Source organism: Primulina tabacum, chromosome 1 (genome assembly GCF_025594145.1).
Source record: "Primulina tabacum isolate GXHZ01 chromosome 1, ASM2559414v2, whole genome shotgun sequence".
Classification (NCBI taxonomy): domain Eukaryota; kingdom Viridiplantae; phylum Streptophyta; class Magnoliopsida; order Lamiales; family Gesneriaceae; genus Primulina; species Primulina tabacum.
The window spans coordinates 5,276,092-5,293,899 of NC_134550.1; the positions used below are offsets into that span (position 1 = coordinate 5,276,092).

Sequence of the window (17,808 nt, forward strand, 5' to 3'; positions counted from 1 at the left end):
CTGAATATTTGACATTAAATTTGAAGACAAATCTCGACTTTTTTTTTTGGTTTTGATAAAAAAAATTCAAAAAATTACTGTAAAAATACATGTTATAAGGTTTATGCTTTCTCATCTCATTTTGAATTTAATATAAAAAAATTTAAAAAAAATGAAAATATATTATTTTTATATTATATTATATTATTATTAATGAAATATTTGTCTTCACCTACTATACACGTGGTGACAAGTTAGTGAATGTTAAATGCTGAGCCACCCACGTCGATCATTTTATTATATCATAAATAAGATAATATATTATAATAATCATAAATAGAAAAGTCTAAAGTTACCATTTTAATTTCGCGGCATGATTTTATGTCCCTACTCCAAATTTGTTTTGTTTTTTAATTCTACTCCAAAAAAAATTTAAAATTAATATAGAAAACCATATATAATATAATTACAAGAAAACTTTCATAATTTCTAAATTTTTTGCAAAAAGTATCTAATATCAAAATTTTATATGTATATGTTTATATGTTGTAACGATATGGGGGGATATGTGATTATAAAAACATAAATTTTTTGTGAAATTATATTATTGGTCAATTTTGTTAAACATATATATAATATGATAAAATTCATGAAAATATATTCATTTATATTAAAAATATAATTTTTTTACAATAATTATGAATCGAGTATTTTCGTTTGACGAATATAAATTTGTAAGTTTTTCTCGCAAAAAGTTTATTTTATTAAAATAATATATATGTGGCTCAAATCTCAATGTGACTTGTTTATTTGTTTAACTATTATTATTATTATTATTATTATTATTATTATTTAATTATAAAATATAATCTATCTGATATCTATTTATAAATTTTCAAATATAAAATTTTTTCTTTCTTTCTTTCAATCAATTTATTTATTTATATAATTTGGAAAAAAATAATAAATATTAGTTTATATCTGTAATGATCTCAACTTCCAGCATTGATCACCATCCCAAAATCCACACCCACCCACCTTCAACTATTGGGACTTTTCTGTGAAAATGCTTGGGGACTTTTGCTGTTGTGGTAGCTCCGACACCGACGATACCGTTGATCGTGACCCGGTTCTGTTGGTGTCGGGTATCGGTGGCTCGATCCTCCATTCGAAGAGGAAGAAATTCGGGTTCGAGACCCGGATTTGGGTTCGGATAATGTTGGCTGACTTGGAGTTCAAGAAGAAGGCTTGGTCCGTTTACAACTCAAAAACAGGTTCTTTTTTTTTCTGGGTTTTTCTTTTTCTCTTTTTATGCTTTTGTTTACTGTTTCTTTGCTATATATGTTCGGTATGTGCGTTGAAAATTATCTGCTTTTTTTGTTTGTCTTTCGTTTTTGCTGTGGTAAGTGTGCGGAGTAACACGTTTTTTCAGGATATACGGAGTCGTTGGATACTGCTACGGAGATCATTGTGCCGCAAGATGATTATGGGCTCTATGCCATTGATATTTTGGACCCTTCTTTTGTAAGCTTTTCACTTGTTTGATTTTCTGAATTTTTTAGCCCGTTCTTTCGTGCGTGCTTTCCGTGATGTTTCTCTAATTTACTGACATTGGACAAGACGGGTAGACAGATGGTTTTGCTACCTAGTGAAAAGGAGAAAGAGATACAAAATGTGTGTGCTTGCTTATACGAATGATATCTTAAACTACACATGCCCGTTTTGTGGCATTCCTAGATTGTTGTTTTAGATGTTTTCTGGCGTGTGCTTTGCCCATGATCTCATTGTAAACATAAGTTTTCTTGACCAATTTACTTTAACTGGGCCTACAAAACTTAGTTCCAGTGCCATCCCTTTTCTGATCGAGAGAAATGCTGGGTTCACGTTTCTGTTGTCCCCTTGTCGATTACCATGAGCCCAGCAAGAAAATTCATTTTCTATAGCGATAAGTTGTTTCCATTGCTTAGCCATTCTTTAGTGTCCTAATTTCTCTTTCCATCTCTCTGTGATACTGATTTTATTTTTTGATTTTCCAGTTTGTTAAGTGTCTACATTTGACCGATGTGTACCATTTCCATGATATGATTGACATGCTTGTTGGATGTGGGTACAAGAAAGGAACAACATTGTTCGGATATGGTTATGATTTTCGGCAAAGCAATAGGTAATTTTTCTGCTCAAAATTTCCACCATGGCGCCTTTTTCATTTTTCTATTTACGTGCAGATTACTATTACAGCAGTACTTTTTGAAATTCCATCCTTTTTCTGTTGTAAAAGCTTTAGTTAAATACATTTACTTCTTATGCTTATTACTTTACAGGATTGACAAGTTAATGGATGGCCTAAAAGAGAAATTGGAGGCTGCGTATAAGGCCTCTGGGGGAAGGAAAGTCAATATAATTTCTCACTCAATGGGTGGACTGCTGGTGTCATGTTTTATATCTCTTAATAGTGATGTATGTTTAGTTCTTTTATGGTTTTCCATGTCCTTAATTACCTTCATATCATATTTCTTTCAGGTAATTAATGAATTAGAATAAACTGTCTCGTTGCGTCTAATATACCAGAATCACGAGCACATGAGAGAGCCTGGTAACTCATTGTCAGGAACAAACTATCTGCATCTAACTAGCTATAGCTTTCCATTAATTGACTTGTACCATTCAAATATTAACATATAAGTTGCTTCTTGCTCCAAATATTGATGTTTAGTTTCTAGAAATTCACTTGCATCCTAACAAGTTCCTGAACGCTGTGAACTCCAGATAATTACGGTATTGTTTTTAGTTTTAAAAGGTATTATTAATTATTGTCTAAAACTTAGTTTGATATGATAAATTTTCTTATCTTGAGAATACTTGGCCTTATATGGCCATCAAAAGATGAATATGATGTCTTTGAATGTATCTCGGTGAAAAGTCCTCTTTTTTTAAATGGACATTCAGCCCTCATAGTGCATATATCCACACATACTTCTTCACTATTGCAAGTGAAAAAGTTGCACCCGCTTGTATCTGTAAGATAACACCAATCGACGCTCAACAAGAATAAAATTATTTTCATGCGTCATGCATGTGAAATAATCAGCAAAGTCGTCACCATACCTTTGTTCATAGTCGTCACTCCTTTGCATTAAAATATAATTTATAGGAGCTTTTTATGTTGCTGTATGCAAAGTTCAAGAGTACTTTGGTTTGCTCCCCCTGAATTGCTCAATGTTTTAGTTTCTCTGCCATGAAAACCTGACCACACTTTTTCTTACTTTTTGGGATTTTTTCTCTTGACCTCCTGAGACGTGGAAATTGATCGATTTATTTTCTCCTCTTTTGTTTAGTTTATAATTAGTTACATTTGTTTTCTTTCCAATGGAACATTTCAGTACCTGTTTTAGAACAAATTAACTCATTTATTTTTATGCTGTTGGAAATGGAGGCTTGACGACAAGCTTAATTTTCGCTGCAGACTTTCTCCAAATATGTTAATAAGTGGATTACCATTGCCACTCCCTTCCAAGGTGATCTATCTTTTGTATCATTGCTGGACACACTAATATGACAAACTATATTTGATTTGAAAATGCTGCTCCACTAAGAAGGAAAGTTGAAAAAGGGCACCAAACAAATTTCTTTTCTTTACTGATCGTAACCCTGATTAGTTTTCAAGCTGTCGTACTAAAAATTGAATTGTATTCCAATTATTTTATGTTTATCGATTCTAGCATTGCACCAATCCTTGGATCTTGGAGAATTAAGGAATCTAAGGGGAAAATCTATTGTGTCTTTGGAGAGATTCCTCGTTTGATGCCAGTTCTTTTTTGAAGCATAACATAGTGCCACCACTTATTCCTTACATATGTTTTCTTCTTTTTTTCCCAAACAATTTTGCTTGCACTGTAGAGCAGGAGATGTTATTGTACTTAACCTTTAAATAGAGGTGCTCTCCAGGTGGCAAAATATGACATTTGTTTTTGTTTTTCTTTTTCTTTTTCTTTATGCCATTACTTTTGTTTCATAGAAATCAAAATGGACAGCTTTTCATTTGTAGTCAGCCTTATATCAAGTTTGGCTGTAAGTAAAAAATGCTATGCTGGAGCTTGGTAGGAGATTTAAAGTCCATTCTCTCTAGTCAGAATGTCGGTTTATACTGAATCTACTGATGGTTTTACTGAATGGGTTTCCATGGATGTACATATTATTTTTCTGAACCATGTAAGTCTTGTGCTAGATCATATTTATTTTTGTGGCCGAGTGCTTCTTCTCATGGTTAGATTCATCTTTCGATCAAGTAGATCATCTGCATTCATTGACTAAATCAACTTAATAGAGATCTGATATCTTTTGAGCAGGTGCACCAGGATGCATCAATGATTCTCTGCTTACGGGATTGCAGTTCGTTGAAGGATTTGAAAGCTTCTTTTTTGTGTCAAGATGGTCAATGCATCAACTGGTAAACTTCATGGTTGAAGGACTTTTTGTGTTGCCTCATGAAATAAAGTACCATTTGCTGTACATTTTTGCTTAGGCTTTTGATTCAACGCTTTCTGGTTTATAGGCAAATATTTGTCCTTTCACTCTTGTTTTCCTTCCTCCCGATCACATACCTATTTAATACAACGTGCTACCCATTAAAATGATGTTTGCATCATTTCAAAGCAGGTCTGGATGAACTAAAACATGAAGATGATTGGGCACAGTATAGTATGCTTAGTATTCCATGAACCACTAAGATGTAATGAAAAATATCTGAGATTTGTTATTATCTTTTGAGTTTTACGGTAATGTCAGCTAGAGTTGTAAGGATGATCCTCTTGAAGTGAATGTCGAATTCATTCGCTCATCTTTTATAGTTCTACATTTTCCCATAACATTCAGTGAATAGTTGAATCTTAGTTTGTTGATGCAAATATGATTTGACTTTTTTCTCCAAGACTTTCTCAATCTACCAGTTTTATTTGGTTCTCTAGAATATCTATCGGTTTTGTATTGTGTTTAATTATACACTTCCTATTGTCAGACTTCGCCTTAGCCTCTTCTCCCTACCTTATGTTCTTCTTTGACTTCTGCTAGCTGGTAGAGTGCCCATCCATTTATGAGATGTTGCCAAACCCTGATTTTAATTGGAAAAAACAACCAGAAATTCAAGTCTGGCGAAAGCAATCCAAGGACGGAGAAAATTCAGTTGAAAAGGAATCCTATGGCTGTAATGAATGTGTGACTCTTTTTGAAGAAGCATTAAGAAACAACGAGGTAAATCCTCTAACCTTGGCAGTAGAAATTGTTTCAAACATAGAACATGTAAATGCCAGTTATTGTGTTGCTTTGTGTCTTATTCTTCACATTTCTATGACCTTTTGTGTTTAATTGCAACTCTATGTTTCCTATGTTATGGTAGTCTTTTTTCTTACATCTTGCAGCTAAATTATGATGGTAAAACAATCGCTCTCCCTTTCAACTTTAAGATTTTAGAGTGGGCTACTGGTACCCGGAAGGTTCTCAATGAAGCTCAACTTCCCCATGGAATTTCCTTCTACAACATCTATGGAACAACTTTTGACACACCTTTTGATGTTTGGTTGGTGGCTTATTAGTTGTTCATCTCTTTTTGATTTTCAGTGAAGTTGAAGTTCTGATTTGCGATGATTCTCTTGATTCCATCAGCCATATTGAGAAATGAGAATTGTCATGAAAACATGAACTGCCATCTATATGGACTTTTCAGTGAGATTTGATTATATATAGGAAAGAAAACCATGCAAGCACGGATCATGAAATCTTCTTTGATTAGGAAACTTAATAAACCTTAGCCCGAAAGAAGAGAGATGCGAAACATCAATCAAACAACCATATCTTTATAACTAAGATTTTCTGTAAGAGTTGCAGAACTGGGAGGGGCTAGTTTTATTGTAGTGAAAATAGTTTGCATAATGATACTCACGGGAAATTTAGGATCCGATCCACGCAAGCGTCACTAATCCAGACACGGGCTTCAAAATTACCCTGAGCCTGAAATCACAAATAAGACCGTTAGGAGGGGGCCAGGAGAGTATCCTGGCATAGCCCCTCCGACGCTCAAGTCAGAGACTGAGGATATATGGGGGGAGCAGCTAAGGGCGCTGCTGAAAACAATATAGTGACTCCAATAATCATACGCTCCAACCTGGTATTTATAGAAGAATACCTGGGCTTGTCATGGGCCATTCACCTGTGGGCCTTAATGATGGGCCGGGAATTTGGGCCGGATCTTGATGGGTTCATCCCTGGGTATCACCAGTCTCCCCCTCCCGAGTCGAACTGAATCGTAGGTTCAAAGTTCAATTGATTGCGTTGTTCTCGGTTTACAACACGTGAGTTGTGCATTTTCTTCCAGGCCTCTGTCAGTCTCCAAAAAGTTGGAAACAAATCAAATATCAATCCTAGCACCGCTTCATCATCACCTCGTCGCCTGCACGCTAGCCCCAACAGCGTGCGTCCGCCCTTGCGCGCGCTCGCCCGGCGCCCTCGCCCCGCGCGGCCGCACAGCTCCCGCGCGCCACGCCCTCACCGAGCTCGTCCGGCGCCCTGCCGAAGCACTCGCCCCCTCGCGCACCACGCTCGCCTGCTCGCCTGGGCGCCAGCTCGCCCGCGTGCCACAGGCTCGCCCTCAAGCCCTCGACCATGCCTTTGCCCTAGCGCCTGCTCGCCAGCGCCACGCCACGCCAGCTCGCCCGCACCCCGCAGCTCGCCCGCCACTCCAACTCGCCCGAGCACCAGCTCGTCCCTAGCCCCTCGCCTGCCGCTCTCGCCCTCGCCCGCCGAGTGTCTGCTCGCCGCGCGCCCGAGCGCCACACGCCAGCTCGCCCGCGCCCGGCAGCTCGCCCGCCACTCCAGCTCGCCCGAGCACCAGCTCGCCCCTAGCCCCTTGCCTGCCGCTCTCGCCCTCGCCCGCCGAGCGTCTGCTCGCCGCACGCCAGCTCTCCCGCGCCCGGCAGCTTGCCCGCCACTCCGGCTCGCCCGAGCGCCTGCTCGCCCCCGCCACGCCACGCCAGCTCGCCGAGAGCCTGCCTGCCCGCCACTCGCTTGCCCTCGCGCCACAGGCTCGCCTTCACGCCTTCGCCCACGCCTTCGCCCACGCCTTCGCCTCGTCCAATACGTTGAGAAATTTGATATATTCCCTTGCGAATGATTGTGTGATTTCTGAAAAAATTATGGGGGCGTTGCCCCCACACCCCCACGACCTGACCGGGCAGGTCGATCCCCGTAAACTCTGCTCCCCTTAAACATCTTTTGTTATCGACTAACCAAATAAATTTTTCTCTTCCCAAACTTTGCTCCTCTGCTAGGCGATGTCTTAGCAGGAAAATAAAAACTCAACATCTCCACCCTCCAACTCCTCTGCTAGGTGACACCTTAGCAGGAAAAATAAATTTAATTCTCCTCATCCACTCTTCTCCTCTGCTAGGCGATGCCTTAGCAGGAAAATAACATTTTTCTCCTCCCAAACTCTGCTCCTCTGCTAGGTGATGCCTTAGCAGGAAAATAAAAATTCACTACCCCCACCCTCTAGCTTCTCTGCTAAGCCGGGTCTTAGCAGGAAAATAAAATTCAACTCCTCCATCTAACTCCTCTGCTAGGTGATACCTTAGCAGGAAAATTTAAATTCAACACCTCCACCCTCTAACTCCTCTGCTAGGCCGGGCCCTAGCAGGAAAATAAAATTCAACTCCTCCATCTAACTCCTCTGCTAGGTGATACCTTAGCAGGAAAATAAAATCAACACCTCCACCCTCTAACTCCTCTGCTAAGCCGGGCCTTAGCAGGAAAAATCAAACTCTCACCTCATCATCTCATAACTCCTCTACTAAGCCGGGCCTTAGCAGGAAAATAAAATCAACACCTCCACCCTCTAACTCCTCTGCTAGGCGATGCCTTAGCAGGAAAATAAAATCAAAATCTCCACCATCTAACTCCTCTGCTAAGCCGGGCCTTAGCAGGAAAAATCAAACTCTCACCTCATCATCTCCTAACTCCTCTGCTAAGCCGGGCCTTAGCAGGAAAATAAAATTCAACACCTCCACCCTCTAACTCCTCTGCTAGGCGATGCCTTAGCAGGAAAATAAAATCAACATCTCCACCATCTAACTCCTCTGCTAAGCCGGGCCTTAGTAGGAAAAATAAATTTAATTCTCCTCATCCACTCTTCTCCTCTGCTAGGCGATGCGTTAGCAGGAAAATAACATTTTTCTCCTCCCAAACTCTGCTCCTCTGCTAGGTGATGCCTTAGCAGGAAAATAAAAATTCTTCTTTTCCACTCTGCTCCTCTCATTGCCGACTCTGCTCCTCTGCTAGGCGATGCCTTAGCAGAAAAATAAATATTCTCCACCTCACCCTCTACTCCTCTGCTAGGCGATGCCTTAGCAGGAAAACTTTAACTTTTCTCCCCCCCCCCCCCCTCTTCTCCTCTACTAGGCGCAGCCTAAGTAGGTAAAATAAAATTCATATAATCCTCATAATACAAGAACAACCACGTACTTAATATAAGAACTTGGCTTTATTAAATATCAACTGATAACGTAAGACAAATACAGGAACGAAATACATCAAAAATGAAGTAAAGATATTCTCTAAGATGGTAAGCGTTCCCATGCCTCTTTAGAGCCTTACCCAGCGCATTCTCCAACTTTCCTCTCAGCTCCTCTTGTACTTCCACATGACAAAGTTACCCATTTTGAATCTTCTCCGAATGACTCTACAACTGCAAGACTGAGCTCAAGCTTCCATGCGAATGCTCGTGACTTCTCTTTTCTTCTTCCGTCACGATTTTTTCATAACAACGACGTGCGACTTTTTGGTCCCCGCACAAGACTCCAACTCCTTTTCTCACATGAAACTTAAGCTTCTGATGATAACTGGAAGCTACTGCTCTAAAATCCTTCAGGGCTGGTCGTCCTAGAATTCCATTATACGCTGACGGGGTATCTACTACAGTGAAGGCTATCATCTTTGTTACACGCCGAGAATCAGTCCCCAACGATAGGGGAAGAACAATCTGACCCAAAGGTAAGATGACGTGTTCTGCAAACCCTTACAGCGGGGTGGATACCGGCTCAAACTTAAATCCTCCCATCTTCATTTGATCCAACGTGCTCTTGAACAAGACGTTCACGGAGCTTCCATTATCAATAAATATTCTCGCCACATCATAATTGGCAATGGTGGTCGTTACCACCAAGGCATCGTTATGTGGAGTCACAACGCCTCGGAGGTCTTCCGGCCCAAAGCTGATGACGGGTCTTGTGGTAAGTCTGCACCCCTAGATATCTCAAAGTTCTCCAACCTTCTCCCATGTGCCTTCCGAGCTCGCCCAGAGTCTCCATCCGTAGCACCCCCCGAGATCATATGAATCATTCCTCTCGTAGGGTGGTTATCCTCATTCATTCCCCTCTTCGGTTCAACGAGCTCCTGAGGGACATCTTGACATCGACCTTCCCCTCTCTGCTCCCCGATCCTCTGATTTATCCATGGAGGGCCTGGACCACGCCTAGGGGGCGAGCGAGACCTTTGTCGACTCCTTAATGAGGATCCTCCTCGTCTATCCCTTGAAGACAATCTAGCACTGTACCCAACCCTTCGCGACTTCTCCCACTTCCCCACGGGCTCCCTCACCTCCATCACCTCGTCCCGACTCCTATCTAGGGGAACATGGGATGAGAATTGTCTTCTACTACTAGTTCTGTCTTCCTCTCTTTCCCCCGCACCCCTCTTCCTTCCTCCTTTCTCCGCTCCCTCAACTCTACTTCCTCCAGGCCGGCTCTCCATCCTTCTGTACCGTTGGGCATCTTCCAAGTTTACATATTTCTCAGCTCGAGCCAACAGATCATCATAGCTCAACGGAGGCTTCTTGAACAGCGACTTGAAAAACTCCCCTCCCCTCAGTCCTTATGTGAAGGCACTTATCATGATGTCAGGGGTAGCCGCTGGTATTTCCAGCGCTGCACTGTTGAAACGTTGGACAAATTCTCGCAAAGTTTCATTCTCTTGTTGTTTCATCACGAACAGGCTCAAATAATTTTTCTGGTGCCTCTTGCTGCTGGCAGATCTGTGCAAGAAAGCTGTAGCAAAATCGTCAAAAGACTGTATGGAGTTGGGCTGCAGGGTATTAAACCATTGCTGGGCTGACCTCACCAACGTGCCCAGGAACACCCTGCACCTGACTCCATCTGAATATTGATGTAACAGGGCCGCATTCTCAAATCTCCCCAAGTGTTCCTCGGGGTCAGTATGTCCATCGTACTCTCCCACATTCGACTGTCGAAAATTCGGAGGAAGCCCTTCCTCTAATATGGCTAGTGAAAAAGGGCTTCCTCTCTTGGGTACCGGCGCCCTACTCCCTACCTGCTCCCTCAACCTCCGTATCTCCTTCCACATCTCCCCCATCTCACTAATCTCTCCACTTTGTATGGGTTGCGTCTCCTCCACCCTACTCTGGTGGACTTCAACATTTCCCTCATGCTCCTGAAGAGGGGCCTGTTCCCCAGCACCCATGGACTTTTGGTTCCTCCTCATGACCTCATCTACTGTACGGGCGATGAATTGGCCCAACTGTTCCAAGGTCAAGTTTCCCACGTTCTCATTAGGACGGGTTTGCTCAACCCTCGTCTCGTGACGGGGCTGCTCAGCTCTTGTCTCTTGACGAGGTTGTTCATGTCTCGTCTCCAGACGCGGTTGTTCCTGTCTTGTCTCAACATGAGACTGTTCGGGTCCCCTCTGAGGACGCGATGATGCTGAGGTAGCTCTTCTACTTCCTTTCCTGCCTGCCATCTCTACGTATTAACTCAAGTTTTCCCACAGACGGCGCCAAGTGATACTCACGGGAAATTTAGGATCCGATCCACGCAAGCGTCACTAATCCAGACACGGGCTTCAAAATTACCCTGAGCCTGAAATCACAAATAAGACCGTTAGGAGGGGGCCAGGAGAGTATCCTGGCATAGCCCCTCCGACGCTCAAGTCAGAGACTGAGGATATATGGGGGGAGCAGCTAAGGGCGCTGCTGAAAACAATATAGTGACTCCAATAATCATACGCTCCAACCTGGTATTTATAGAAGAATACCTGGGCTTGTCATGGGCCATTCACCTGTGGGCCTTAATGATGGGCCGGGAATTTGGGCCGGATCTTGATGGGTTCATCCCTGGGTATCACATAATATTTGACAAATTTTGCATTGGTGTTCTGAAATTTCTGAGCAATAAATCTGTCACCAACTTTGACCGGTGTCCATACTTCTTTTTCTTGCAGCTATGGTTCAGAAAGTTCTCCCATAAGTGAAGTATCTGAAATATGCCACACAATGGTAACTGCTGCTTGGATTTTTATTTCCTACCTATGGGAATTTGAGCGAATCCCGTGTGTTTTTATATGGAAGTACAAAAGCATACAGCACCTCTGTATCTCGTTTACATGCTCTTTTGCTATGTATTAATTTTCACGTCTAAAGATCATGAGAACATGACAGTGTGAATTACCCCGTGTTATGCACATATTTTTTAACGTTAACCATATGGAACATCTTTGGATAGAAAACTGCGTGACAATATAATTGCCACAGTGGTGCTTACGGTATAATTTTGTCATTTGCAGCCTGAATACTCCTGCGCAGACGGTGATGGAACTGTCCCTGCTGAATCAGCAATGGTAGAATATTTTCTTCTTATTTAGTATTCCTCATATATTGAGATATGGGTATACTGTCAAATGTCTCTTGCCTAATCACTTTTCTTTAATTCGAAAACTCATTCTCTTATTTAACATGTATATCATGCAGGCTGATATATTTGATGCTGTGGAAAGAGTGGGAGTTGCTGCTACTCATCGAGGATTGTTAGCAGACAAGAAAGTGTTTCAGCTCATACAGAACTGGTTAGGCGTCTCCTCTGAGGTTAAGCTGAAGTATTCAAGAACGTCGAAAGTAATGGATGTGTGTTTGAATCAACCTCAAGAGAAACTCTACATTTGAAAATTGCAATCCAATCTGTGTATTATGCTCTATATTTAGATTATCTTACAATTCGAAGCATGGAATTTCTCAACCTGAATTCAGATTGTATGGAAAATTAATAACATTGAAAAAATGTACGTGTGTTTCTCGAAAAGGATTTTCGACATGAAAATTTTAATTATTTCTGCAAAAAATTAAATATAAAAATAATTAACATGAAGGCAAGAATAATAAACCTAGAAAATTGAAATATATGTTTTATGTTATAAAGTTTAAAATTATATAGACTAATTGTTACGTATAATCATAAAATGGAAGAGAAATTCAATGCAACAGTAATGCGAAACCAAGATTTCAGAGCTAGAAATGCAGTTCATCCTGTTGCCGGAAAGCTGATGCAAAAGAAAAAAGAAAATGCCTGGGAACTAATAGAAAGTTAAGTGAAGAATAATATCTTATTTTCTGAACTCTTGAAATGTTACAGAAGTTTACACGTTCACATATCCCCATTTCTAGCTAGCAATAAGCTTCTAAATGGTTTCACAACGAGGAAATCTAGAAAAGCTTAAAATCAACTACCTAACTTAAAAGCATCGACAAACAAGCCTAAACAAACGCCGGCCTTCCAATAGTTTACCATCACCACCACCGCCTGCAATCTTTCGGAAGGGAGAGGCTTTCTTCTGTACATTAGCATACCAATACCTTCGATGGCAGCGACAATAAATCCTGCTACCAGTACGTCCCAGTCACCAGTCTGACCAAGAATAGTAGCAAGGGCGTTAGCAGTGTAGAAACCCAGAAGCAGAAGAAACACCTTCATGGGAAAATTCTTGCGAGCTGAGTTTAGCTTGCTCAATAGCTGCCTGCCACCTGCACTGACTATCCTGCCCAAACGAGTTCCGCCAAGAACGTTGTCGTCTCCATTGAGGTTACCTTGGTTGTTATCAGTTGCAATTCCATCGGTGTTTAAAGCAAATGCTATTTTTAAGCTGCGTCTACTTGATGAAGAACCGTTTTGCGGAACAAATGTCAAAAAACAGCCCAAATGGCATGAAATTTCTAGTCAATTCTCAATGTTTAACAACAATATACTCTAAATATTGTTTTATATAATTTCAAAAGACCAAATAAATCACATACCTTTCAACAAAACTCAACGTAGATAATTAATCACATTTTAAATGTCCGGATAATCAGTGATATCTCAAATAATTACAATCCATTTAGTACAGAAATCACCTGTTCCTATAAGAAGGAATATCAAGCTTTGAAGTCTGTCTACAGAAATTCAGTGCGTACAGACAATCTTGAATACCATGATAATGTCTGAGAAACTTGTATGATCTTTCGGGGCGTTCCTTCTCTATGACAGACAAAGACTGCAACATTAAAACATCCATCCTGGAGGCCCTTAAACTACAAAATAGACAACAACTAAGGCCTATGAGAAAATAGAACCTAGGCCAACGTAAGCTAAAATAGAAAATAATACACTGATGAAAATACATTTCTTTTTCAATTTCCCCTCAAATTGACAAGACACAAGTATAGGTGATTAGTGTAAAATCACCAGGCCTATACCATATATTGCTGATACCCGTGAATATTATGAATGCTATTTACCTGCATTTATCATTCTTTAAAGATGGCCAGCACACGTTATAAAAAAAAAGACCTCCAAATATTACATCCAAGTGATAAGCAATAACTGGGAAAAGAACTATTTAGTCCTGGAGTGCAAGGAGCAACTGGAGACCCAAAATATTAACAAAACATTTATGTGACAAAATTCAAAAATCTTGTGTGCACCATCTTAGAGCCGCGAAAGGTAAAACTGCCAGGAAATAGGAGAAACCCAAATACCAACATAACAAAACCAAATCCTTTTATAAGTAGTAGCAACTGTGGCACATATATTGATATCATGTGTTGCATATGCATGATTTATTTTTATTTTTAAGTATTCGATTTATTTATCGTACGATACAAAACAAATGGGACATAAAATTTAGTAATATGATTTTTTAAAATTATGGAATACATATTATCTAGTAAACATTTATTATTGAGAAGAAAATGTGAAATCATAATTCAAGTTGTTCATGTATCTTGTCAACATATCACTTGCAAAATATAGTACAAATTTTATATAGAAGAAAATTACAGTGATAATCACCAAAAAAATTGTCAATCCCATTTACAGGTTTTTGCAACTTTGCAGGTGACATCAACAGTGTAGAAATACTATGCTTTGAAATTAATCAGATTTGTCATTTTCATAGCTTGTGTAATCCTTTGATAGAATTCATGTCATGAGCTTTTATACAATCATTTCATATCATTCATATTATACAACAATACATCAATCTTATGTGATCTATATCTATACATATTAAAAAATCCAAAATTATTTCTATATAGAGTAATACAAAACTCATAAATTTTTAAAGTTTCACTTATATAGTAACTAAAAACTAATAATATTAGTTATATGAAATGAGAATATTATACATTCATAAATCATTTGTTATTATTATGTGTTATTATTATATATGGCAAGAGATATCTTATTAATAAAATCAAAAGAGGAAAAAGATGCACAAAACAATAAAAGGCGTAATTCATAAAAGTTCACCAAGGTTACATTCCAATCCCATATAAAACTATATATTAAGTTTGATATAATGTAATTCATGCACTAAAATACCATAAAATATTAAGAAAAAGAATTAATTTTTTTTAAAAAAATCAAGAATCCCGACTTTCTAAATTCCACTTGTACTATAAACGTGTAGTTAATTTTAAATAAATAACCCAAAACTAGAGCTTGAAATAATTGAAACCTAGAAAATTAACATGCAATCAAATTTGAGTTGACATCTTATGCCTACACCGTACAAATCAAATAAATATCAGATTAAGAAGAACAAAGATGCAATGCATAAGGCAAAGCATACATGATAATATGGTTTTCCTGGTAAGACGTTGAGTTAAACAGTTGGTAGGCAATGGATCCAAACATTAGCATTCAATATGAAGACAAACAACAATTTCCTTTCCTCCCCCACCCTCTTCGAGAATTCATTTTTAGATATAAGGCTTCCTACATTAACAATTCTATAAATTTGTGTATTTTTTGGCATTAATGCATGGAGCTCGATTTTGTAATCTTTAATTCTTTCATTTTTCAAGTGATGATTTCTGGGAATTTTTTGATTTTGTAATCTTTAATTCTTTCATTTTTCAAGTGATGATTTCTGGGAATTTTTGTCCTTCCTCGACGACGTTCTCGTAACAATACGTAATTACTGTGCCTACGTTAATCATTTCAATAAGTCACCTTTAATATAAGAAATCTCAAGCTCTTATTACACGATCTATTTCTAGCAAAAAAAAAGGGATATTAAAAATCAGAAAACCAATAACATTAAACTTTAAAATAAATAATAATAATAATAATAAACATTATATCAACAATCCTTCTCTGAAATTTAAACGACTTAAAAATGATTTCCCAATTGGCACCTTAGATCGAGTGCATAGTGAGCAAATGGATATTAAACTTAAGCATTCAATTTCAAGCAAAAAGTTGATCGACAAAAGAAAACTCAACAAATAGTACATAAAATATTTAGTTAACTGAAATTTTATCACCATAGAACAACATTTTTATCTAATAGAAACTAAACATTCATTCCCATTTTCATCACACTAATAATAGTAATTGTTTCAATAATAACAGTTTCAATTGAAAGAAAAAAAATTGATATCCTACGCGCGCGCATTGAAAATTGATAGTTTGTGAAGACATGCAGAATTTGGCGTAATGTGCTTCTGAAGGTTTTGGGGCTTGTATATTTTTACTTTTACGCACCCCCCCCCCCCCCCCCCCAGCATCGCCGCCGCACTTGGGGCACACGAACTGCTCGTGGTCAATCATGAGCAGTTAATCAGAAACATGACAAAGCAAACCAATGTTGAAGTAACTAACTAACCACGTAGTAAAAACTACACACACTATCCACTTTAAGTGCTGGTGTCAAATTATTTGTCTGTTATTTACTACTTATATTCTTAACCATACATTCTTCTCAAAGCTACAAAGAAAAGTGCCCTCTTTCAAACATTTTCAGAAATCATTTTGGTTCTTGAATTAATTATGCACTATTCTAAATCTTTGATTTTACCAAGTATGCCTCCCTCCATATGCTGAATTGTCAATGTATCACATCAACTAAAATTCGAATACAAGGGCTACCTACAAAATTACACGACCTTGGAATCATCTAAGAGAATAAGCATCCATACTTCAAAAACAATAAAATTACCAGCAATTCGATTATAACAGCAGCTACACATAAATTCCACGCTTAGTAAAAGAAAGAAAGGGAAACTCCGCCAGATGAAAAAGATTCCTGCAAAATGCACAAATAGGAACAAAATCCCAAGGTGAACACATTTCAAAGCAATGATGCTCGTACACAACTTAATGTTTCGATTGAGTAACAAAAGAAGGAAAAAGTAATAGAATTCAGAATCCAAAACCCACCAGCAAGAATTGCAGTGAGATCCAAAACTCTATGCAGAGGGAAAAAGCAAAGAAAAAGAAGAGAGATTCTTTGAGCTGTGGGATCCTATTTCTTGAATTGTGCCTGACAAGCCGCAGACGAAACACGGTCCACAAACTGTACAGTACAGGGTCCCTAACGTCGCGTTTTGTTGGTCGCACGCTTTATCGAAATTCTTTTTATCAGCTTTCCTCGGACTCTCGTGAATTTCAATCCTCTCTTTTACTAATTTCTTTAGTTTTTGTTTGTGTAATTTTTTTTTATGCTGTGTAATTTTTTACGTATAATATTTTTTAAAATATTGTATTGTATTTTTTGAAGTGGTGTAATTTGCGTAAAAATAGAAAATTATGTATTATAATTAAGAGTTTTAAGATTTTTTATCGTTTGATTAATATATATATATATATATATATATATATATATATATATATATATAATGATACCCTCGGGATAGCCCGGATTGTGTCCGAGTCATGGACGATTCTTGAGCACGGGGCATGGACGACCCATGATACTGGATGGATGGCCAGAATCAAGACAAGTCGGCAGGAAGGGTTCATCAGAAGCCGGGCTGGTGAATGCCCGTGACGTCTCCTCCCCGGGCCACTGGACGTCCGGGCTCTCGTTCAAACTCCCGGGAAATTTCTACCCGGGCCACCTCGATATGAGCACCGCACTCGAGTATACTAGCAGAATAGGATGTGGGCGACTGTCCCATCTCTGACATCAGGCCAATGAGTTGACAAAATCAGATGGGCTGGATGTGACCAGTATGAAATTTGACATGTCAGAATATAGGGTGTGCTCAGCCATCCTACTATAATTAGTAGGTAGCACGGAGAACGAGGTCATCATTACTTCTCCTACTATAAATACCAGGTTCTCTCTTTACATTTACATTCATTCATTCACACCAATATCACAACCATCACTTGGTTACATTGGTTCCTGACTTGAATCATTCACTGACTTAAGCATCGGAGTGGCCACGTCAGACACCCCTCCGGCGCCCATTCACGTGGTTACCTTCTTGAGTCCAGGAAATCCTCTCCGCCCGGGGAAGAAGCTTCTGGTTCAGATATCTACATTGCTCTTATTTCCTTCATCATTTTGATAGCAGATCCGGTGAAGCACCCGACCCTGCTCACTCATTTCATCAGGATCGCATCAAATAAGTTATAGGAAAAATTGATTTTTTGATCATGTTTTTTTTTATTTTAGCCTTACATGTTATAAAATTTCATATTTATTTTTGTATCTTATAATTTTTCATAATTT

The 17,808-nt window shown here is 39.0% G+C and overlaps 2 protein-coding genes across 6 annotated transcripts; one reads left to right on the forward strand and one right to left on the reverse strand.

Annotated features, from left to right (window-relative positions):
• Positions 1–962: 962 nt before the first annotated feature.
• On the forward strand, positions 963–12,134 carry LOC142536943 (phospholipase A(1) LCAT3). Its single transcript, XM_075642410.1, has 11 exons — positions 963–1,253; positions 1,412–1,503; positions 2,016–2,143; positions 2,301–2,436; positions 3,443–3,494; positions 4,326–4,426; positions 5,047–5,226; positions 5,394–5,551; positions 11,257–11,311; positions 11,599–11,652; positions 11,783–12,134. Exons 1-11 carry the CDS (start codon positions 1,046–1,048, stop codon positions 11,972–11,974), a joined length of 1,356 nt encoding a protein of 451 aa, XP_075498525.1. The 5' UTR covers positions 963–1,045; the 3' UTR covers positions 11,975–12,134.
• A 263-nt stretch (positions 12,135–12,397) lies between these two features.
• Positions 12,398–16,728, reverse strand: LOC142536954 (ycf20-like protein). 5 transcript variants are annotated; one of them, XM_075642465.1, is made up of 4 exons: positions 16,509–16,728; positions 16,288–16,374; positions 13,199–13,322; positions 12,398–12,957 (listed from the first exon to the last, which is right to left on the reverse strand). In XM_075642465.1, exons 2-4 carry the CDS (start codon positions 16,316–16,318, stop codon positions 12,528–12,530), a joined length of 585 nt encoding a protein of 194 aa, XP_075498580.1. In that variant the 5' UTR covers positions 16,319–16,374; positions 16,509–16,728; the 3' UTR covers positions 12,398–12,527. The 5 variants fall into 5 exon arrangements, with proteins under 5 accessions (XP_075498580.1, XP_075498561.1, XP_075498588.1 ...); XM_075642446.1 differs by having other exon boundaries at positions 13,199–13,360; XM_075642473.1 differs by having other exon boundaries at positions 12,398–12,954; positions 16,509–16,727.
• Between the last annotated feature and the right edge of the window lie 1,080 nt (positions 16,729–17,808).

Excerpts from the sequence above, each read along its gene's own strand:
- LOC142536943 (XM_075642410.1), top strand. The coding sequence starts at position 1,046 with ATGCTTGGGGACTTTTGCTGTTGTGGTAGCTCCGACACCGACGATACC. Across the intron at positions 2,144-2,300 it reads GATTTTCGGCAAAGCAATAG|GATTGACAAGTTAATGGATG; the intron begins GTAATTTTTCTG and ends ATTACTTTACAG. Across the intron at positions 2,437-3,442 it reads TTATATCTCTTAATAGTGAT|ACTTTCTCCAAATATGTTAA; the intron begins GTATGTTTAGTT and ends TTTTCGCTGCAG.
- LOC142536954 (XM_075642446.1), bottom strand. The coding sequence starts at position 13,359 with ATGGATGTTTTAATGTTGCAGTCTTTGTCTGTCATAGAGAAGGAACGC. Across the intron at positions 12,958-13,198 it reads ATTCCTTCTTATAGGAACAG|TAGACGCAGCTTAAAAATAG; the intron begins GTGATTTCTGTA and ends TTCTTCATCAAG.